Genomic DNA, 7,861 nt, shown 5'->3' with positions numbered 1-7,861 from the left:
TGCTTCAAATGCAAAAAAGCAAGCAGAAATGTATTTACTTAATCTGTCAGGGAATCTTTTAAGGTCAACTAATCAATAAATCCAACCAGCAGCAAAGGGCAAAACCAAATTTGATTATCACTTCATGGTTCACCACAAGGTAACAAGCTAATTTTCAGGCAGAGTGGTAGCATCAATTTCAAATGCTGTTGCTGTATTAAAAATCACATTGGTTTAAGTACTGATTAACTGGTGACAGGAGAACTGACATCCTCAAAACATCTTAAAACTAATTTATATCAATTAGGCCAAGCCATTGATGTAAGCTAAATGTCTACCTGATATTAAACCACGGGTGATCCAAAGCCACTGACACAGAACTGATTTGGATAATTTGGAGTGCAAGCCAACTGAGAAGCCCAATTTACAAAATGCTTTGAGGACGTGACATAGTCTTTTTAACATCCTCAATATACTACATGATATACATTATCTTTTTGAAAACATATTTAACAAGAAAAGACTCGTATGGTTTGCTGACTCAGGCTGCAGAAGTATCACAAACATTTATTCTGATGGTGTGTGTCTTGTGGTTGACACACCATAATATTTAGCAGACCAGAAAAAGAGGAACGTTTCTGTAGGAGTGCCTGGGCTCTCAAGAAACTGTCCTTGTCACATCATCAGGCCTGAAACTGAAACACAAAATTTTTCTTAAGAGAACATGCATGTGAGAACTGTAACCAAACAGAGAAAGATGATTATGTTACACTCCCAAGTAAAGGGGACTCAAACATCCTTTACAGCTGGATGCAAATATTGAACTTGCCTCTGGCATGAGCAGAAACCAGGGACAAACTTGGTCTGTCTTAACCACTTCAGTGGATTCATCCAGTAGCACCACTCAAGGTGCAGCAGTTCCACCCTGTGCAGTGGTTTTAGTGCTGCTGTTGGCTGTGCTGGTTTTGGAGGGACTGAGTTATCAGAATTAATCCATTTACCATTCTCTTGGCCTTTTATGTTGATGCATAACTGTCTTCATTTTTGTAATGTGCACTGATCATGGGAAGTTGTATGTGCACAGCTGCTCTGAAGGGTGAAACTCAGTAAAGTGAATGTAGATAGGGTTGCCTGTTCAGCAGTCCTTCCTTTGCCGTAGCTGAACATCCAGGTTTCGCAGGTGCTTTAGAAAACCGCGATTGGGTGAAATCCATCGATGCTCCTTCACTGTCTTGATGGCTTCAACTAATGTGAGGTGGTGATTTATCATGAGATATGCTAGGACTAGAGAAGCTGATCTGCTTACTCCAACTGCACAATGTACCAATATTTTGGCTAGTAAAAAAAAAAATACAACCATCAAGAGAAGCAGTACAGTGGATGAAGTTTAATTTAAATGTTTTTCTCTTCTGATAAAGCATGTGAACTGCTAATTAGTTAAATCTGATTTGCCATTGTTAAAGTCACTAGTATGAGAATCTCCATGAGACTCCAAATTGATCTCAGGAACTGGTAAATCAAAGAAAACCCTCTTAGAGTAATGAAGCTGTTCTGTTTTGACCATGAGGAAAAGAAGAGCCATTAGTTTCAGCAGGCTGGCTTATGCAAGGAAGAATGCTAAAATCTGGCCTAAATGGATGGCACAACCACATTAGCCACCAAGAAAAATGACTGGCCTAGTACTATTGCATAATAAGGCGATTTGATGCAACTATAGTTCTATTTTGAAGTCACAACTTGTGATGCAGAGACAGCTTCATTAATGCCAGTTTACTCATACTAAGAAATGGTCTTTTATGTAAAACCGGTTAATTAATATTTTATTGCACCAGTGCCAAGAAGCTCAGTTTCTTGTGGAACTCACTGAAAGTCTCCTTGGGTAAAAGTAAATCTGCTTCTTGGAGGCCCAGCCTTGCAGGATCTGTTCACACAAGAAACTCATATGAACCTCTTTATACAGGTGATTGCAGAAATCAGGACATTAGTCTTTTTATTCATTTGTTCTTGCAATAAGACGGTCTCAAAGGACGGTGTCCATTTCCAATGCATGTTTTTGCTTCTCCCCTTTTGAATGAGCCTTACCTTCCAAAAAATTTTCTCTCTCCTCCCCAGGCTCTCTCCTGCACGAGTTCATCTGTTTTGTTGCATCAGCTCTTTCGGACCTAGTCAGAGCTATACCCACATACACAGCTCTCCCTTCTCCTGCCACCCACCGTGCAGGTGACCGGCACCTGGCAGGACACTTGTCCACCACTGAGCTTTGTGGAGCTGACCCGTTACATGAGACCGCTGACTCGCATCAAAATGTGACCAACAATAATTTCATACCTCCTGGCGTGTTCAAGGCATTGTGGATAAATTGTGCAGCAGAGAAAAAGAACTGGCTGATATCAAAGCTTGGCAGGTCATGGGCTGGTACACCATAATAATCAATGGTCGCTCCATAAAAGTCCTGGCCTCCGTGGCTGTATGATGTTCCATGGGCAGCATTTAAAACATGGGTCACACCCATCTTCCACAAAACAAATCTATTGTGTGCTGTTACTCTAAGGAAAAGACAAAGACAAATCAAGATGGGTGCAAGGATAATCACAGAGCAGAAGCACTGAGATTGCATCTCCCAAACCACTGCTGGAGCACCAGCCCATGCATTGATTCTAAGGTCTAATGGAGAAGGGACTACCAGCTTAATCATAACTTTATCTCGGAAATCGTGCTGTCTGCAGCGTAAACGACAGCAATTAGCAAAACTATGCGCCGTCTAAAGCCGCACCCATGAGGCATACTAACAGAAGGAATGGCAGAGGTGTGTCCATAAAGCTGTACTTACAGGTCTCCTAAGAAGAGATTAGGCCATACTTCATCAACGTGATTGCAGGAGGGCCGCCCAGTGTTCAGGAGCTGCTCGATTTCCTTGAGGGAGGGGACATCCTCCAGGCATGTCCCAGCGCCTTCAGGGTCCTGGGTGTCCGGCGCCCCTGCCCCAGCCATGCCGAGAGCCGGGGCGAGAGGCCGCTCCCGCCGGCCGGCGGCACGGCACAGGGGCGCTGCCAGCCCCGCTCAGTGCCCGGGGCGCTGCGAGATGGGCTGGGGCAGGTGCCGGGCAGCCAGGCTGGCAGCCCGCCCCACGGCTGGCCGCTCGCCTCTGCCCTGCCCCGAGCGGCACGGCCGCTCGAAACAAATGCAGGTACCAAACTGGGCATTGCTGGACCCTTACTGGTCCAGTCTGCCTCTCGGGGCTCGTCTCCAGAGCCGCGCTGCTCTGCCACGCAGCAGCCTTGGCGCCGGGGACGGTCAGCCACGCGTGGCACAGCCCGCCGGACACGCACTAACGCTGTGTGACTGTCCCCAGCTGTGTCTCGACACAGCGACACAGCCGTGGCAGTCAGCGAGATCTGGGCACTCATCACGAGCAATTAAAGCCTGATAAAGGAAAAATAACGACCTGTCCCAGTAACAATTGTCCGTCATTTAGTCTGAGGTGAAAGGGTCAGAAATACACCAGCGGGTCCTGCCAACACGGACACCAGGAGGTTAAACACCAAGTGGATGATGATGATGCCTTGCCTGTCACTGATAATCTAGGGAATTTTATTTCTTGAAGCTACTGTTTTTTCACACAGTGAAATTATGTGGCATAACGGTACTTTATATTTTTAATATTTTCTATTGCAGTCCTTCACAGGATTATACAGTACGTCTGCCACACATTGCATGATACTTCCCTCTTCTGTTGAAAAGAGAGCAAAAGCCAGGAGTGTAATGGTTGTCAGGTAAAACTTGTAAGCCACTGAGTTAGATTATATAGGAAAGTCTGGCAAGCCATAAATTGGAGACGCACGATATCAAATTGTAGTAGTAATGGGGCTTTTCAAGAACAGCAGTGCCTGTGCTTCTCCAGGATGACTCATAGCAGGGGCTGCAAAATTGTCAGTGGAGGAGCTACAAGGCAGAACAAAAGAAATGGTGATGCTTTTCCTCTGTAAGCCTGGCAATCCAGGAGAGAAGGTGACCCAAGAGGAGAAGCTTGAGTTGCTAAGGGTTTCCCCTGTAGAAAAAAAGTCATGAATAGAAGGAATCCCTGGTCAGGTCTGAGCCACCTTCATTCCATATGCATTGATATACTATGATGGATTTGCTTTATTTTATCAAGAGACGTATCATGGGCATTCCAAGCTTGGTATTAAAGTCTGGACTAATTAACTGGGCTTAGGAGTTCTCAATGAGAGATCATCGTAATACAATGCAATAGTTTCCAGCATCACAGGACAAAATAGTATGCAACAATGGAAAAGAGGCTTTGTATGGATTATTTCATGAAGCAGAAATTACTTATATTCTGTGGTATTTAGGGAAGAAACTGTTTAAAAGCTTCTTCTACAAAGAGACTTGTTACTTCCCACTGCCATATATGTTCTGACCTCTGTTGTTGTTTTGATAAACTAGTGTGCTTTAAGCTGATTGATGAGTGCCCATGAATCAGGAAAATCAACTGACTGAGCATGTTAAGCTGTTCAATTTAGTTTACTTTTCTCAGTTTCTGGGTGGAGACTCAAGGTGAGGTTTACTATCAGTTTTTTATCAAAGTAACCCCAGCTCATTTGTTGCTAATCAAGTTCTGTGAAAAGGTGAAACTCATGGTTAAGTCTAGACCTTTTCAGCTGTAAAACTTTTACTGGCCTCTCCAGCAATTGCAATGACTAAGAATTCACCAGTTGCAATGACTAAGAACTCAAAGTTCATCTGTGGTATGAAAAGTGACAAACAGAAAAACACAAACTCCAGAAAAGTGATCCCCAAGTCCTCTGTGCCTTGAACATTTGGATGCATAGCATCCATCTATTTCAAAACTCTGCCATCCTATACCTACCATCTTCTAAACATTTAACAGTCTGCAAATGTGGCTTTGGTAAAGCCACTGACCTTTTTAGCCAGGAGTTGCCTTTGAAACAGACAGGAGGCAGAGATCTGGCTTTCAGATGGATTTGCCTCTCTACATCTGTGCTTCCTTTCTGGCCCTTTCAGCATCTGCTAAGAAAGGACGTAGAAAGCAACAGACTGATATATGGTCACACTGAATGGAGGCAAGTTTAGCACTCTGTGCAGGAAGCACTTTGAGATTCCAATCATTTGGCGGTTCTCCTGGCTGTTTGAATGCTGGGCAACTCCAAACCAAACATTTGTGTGCAATTATATATGAACATTAAACAGCTGCTATTTTAGCTGAAATTAATGCATGCCTAATCTTGGAACCTGCAACAGACGTCATTCTAACCAGACTATGCTGTCGTGATTGCTTAGAAGGTAGCACTTGATGCAATAATCTAAATCAAACAGTCCCTGGCTAATAATGTATTAGGTGGCAGCAGAGTAAATTGCCATGGAGTGCTCTAGCAGCACATGGCATGGCATCGCCAGGAAAATGTGCAGCAGTTGAAAACAGGAAATTCATGGTGGCTCTTCTATTTCTTCCCTTGGAAATACTCATATCAGTTCTAACTGATGCCATGCCATCTCTCTAAAGAAAAAAAGAGCCAAAATCAGACTCCTTTCACCTACCCTGAAAGAAGGCAGCTTTTACAGTGAAAATGTTACAGCATGACAGTTCAGTTAGATAGGACTTTATACATACAGTATCTCCAGCTGCAGAAGGGTTCTTCTCATTTCACTCATTAGCTTGTTTTCAGGATTTGATTTTTGGGATGGTTAACTACTGAAGAAGAATAGAAGTATTTGAACTCTGGTACATTTTGAGCAACACTAAGTGAGTAAGTGAGACAATGTTTTCTGGTGATCCACAACCATGTACTTTTAACACATGGAACAATTTTGTCTGCTGAGGACATGGAGTTTATTCTTTTTTCCTTTATTATCCTCTTCTAATAACCTTGTTCTCTGTCTTAGAAAAATGATTATGGTTCACTAATTTGATTAGTCTTTCGGCATTCAATCTATTATTCCATTACAGAATTAAGACATTTGAAGATAAAATAGATGCATGAAAGTTCACACATGACTGACCTAAGTATGCTTCAACTGAAGTACAGAGATTGTGAAGAAATTATAAGGCACAACTTGATCTGTAGAAAAATGAGATTACCAAAAACCCCACCCCAAACCCAGAAAAAGGAAAAAACATTATTTAAATCAACTAGCACTTTTAGTGAAAGATACCTCCCCTTGCTATGTTGTCTTCTTTGCTGAACAAAAACTTTCATAAGCAATTAATTCTCTGTTCAGCGGGCACCCTTTTTTGTCTGTGTAGGGCTTTAACATTTGAGATAGATTATTTCAAATTATTAAATGCTAACAGTATTACCTAATGACAATGTTTTAAAAAAAGTGCCCATTACAGTAACACATCTCATTTTCCTTTGCTCTATAATATATTTTAACTTGAGCTGGTTGAGAATTTTCAATATATATTTCCTTTCTTTTATTGCATTAAGTGTCAGCCTGAACATTAAATCAATATAACTACGTGAATTGAATAAATTGTTTTCAATCTAAAGATACAGCAGTGTTATTACATATTTTAAATTATTTTTTCCTTGGCAATCTACAGTTGTTTTAAAAATATCTGTAGCATGTAATTTGTCATAAATTCTCAAACTGACTTGTCAGCAGTGGCACTGCCTGTCAAACTTACATCAATGCCTTCATGTCACATGGCATGAAGTGGCATAACTCAAAGTGACGGAATGAGGTTTATTGGAAATTTCTGTTAAATAAAGCACCAACTATTTAGATAATTCACCCTTTTAAAGAACATCAAATGTTAGCAAGGAGAAGTAGTTTTCAGTTTTGAAGTGCAACAACTAAGCAGCTATTACATATCTAAGTGTTACAAGTTTTAAATTATATTGCTTTTCTGTGCCAGCTTATTTTGTAATTTTCCAAAATATTTGCTAGACGATGAAATTAGAGCAGAAAAATGCCATTAGCAGTGATAACTTGAGATAGAAACTGACCATCAAGCCTTTTTCCAGTGCTGAGGTTCCCAGAATCAGACATTCGTTAGGGTTAAAAGAGATCCCTGGAGATCATCCAGTCCAACCTCCCTGCCAAGGCAGGGTCACCTAGAACAGGTGACACTGGAACCATTCAGGTGTGTTTGGAATGTCTCCAGAGGAGACTCCATGCTCACCCTGGGCAGCCTGTTCCAGTGCTTTTCCAACCTCCATGTAAAGAAGCTCTTCCTCACATTGAGGTGGACCTTCTTGTGTCTTTGCTTATGGCCATTACTCCTTGTCCTGTCACTGGGCAAATCGCTTCTGCAAACCAGCCCAGCAGCCTCCACAGCCAGGCCCAGGCTGCTCCCCACTGTATATGTGTGTGTCTGTCTGTCTTCTTCACCTTTGCTCTGGATGCAGCTCTTGGCCAGGGATTCCCTGCATGGAAATCTGTTGCTGGAATAACACACCTTAGGACCTGTACACTTCAGATAGTCCTGGATTAACATGCATGTCTAAATACAGCTCATTTCCAACCAAGACTTCTTAAGTCTGGAGACTGGATTGGAATTTAATTTTTTAGGTGGATTGCTGCTTTTGCTACAGTGTTGGGAAACAGGGTTGGGAAACTTCTGCTTCCATTTCTGTTTCCTTCCTGGAATCTGGTGAGCTGGTAGACCCTAGTGCATGTTTATATGTAAAATAAAACAAGAACGGCATAGCATTCTGAACAAAGCAGCAGCTTCCTGGTACCTCTCATGAAAAGAATGAGATCCCAAATGGTGAGTTAGCTTCAGGGCACGTGCTTCAGGCTGTCACAGTCACCTATTCCATGATCAGACAGCTCTGTAGCCTGCTACGGTTGGTTTTACAGCAATTTTTAATTTTAGTTTGTGCTTAGTTTTACATTTTTGGTTTAAACCAGTTGT

At 42.2% G+C, this 7,861-nt stretch overlaps 1 protein-coding gene across 2 annotated transcripts; it reads right to left on the bottom strand.

The window, feature by feature from the left end:
- Positions 1-511: 511 nt before the first annotated feature.
- On the bottom strand, positions 512-3,096 carry LOC119702476 (dual specificity protein phosphatase 13-like). Of its 2 annotated transcripts, none has more exons than XM_038140651.1 (3): positions 2,810-3,096; positions 2,308-2,525; positions 512-1,314 (listed from the first exon to the last, which is right to left on the bottom strand). In XM_038140651.1, exons 1-3 carry the CDS (start codon positions 2,968-2,970, stop codon positions 1,115-1,117), a joined length of 579 nt encoding a protein of 192 aa, XP_037996579.1. In that variant the 5' UTR covers positions 2,971-3,096; the 3' UTR covers positions 512-1,114. The 2 variants fall into 2 exon arrangements, with proteins under 2 accessions (XP_037996579.1, XP_037996580.1); XM_038140652.1 differs by lacking the exon at positions 512-1,314 and adding an exon at positions 1,325-1,900.
- Between the last annotated feature and the right edge of the window lie 4,765 nt (positions 3,097-7,861).

This window comes from Motacilla alba, chromosome 6, assembly GCF_015832195.1.
Source record: "Motacilla alba alba isolate MOTALB_02 chromosome 6, Motacilla_alba_V1.0_pri, whole genome shotgun sequence".
Lineage (NCBI taxonomy): Eukaryota > Metazoa > Chordata > Aves > Passeriformes > Motacillidae > Motacilla > Motacilla alba.
This window is presented reverse-complemented; position numbering and strand designations above follow the sequence as displayed.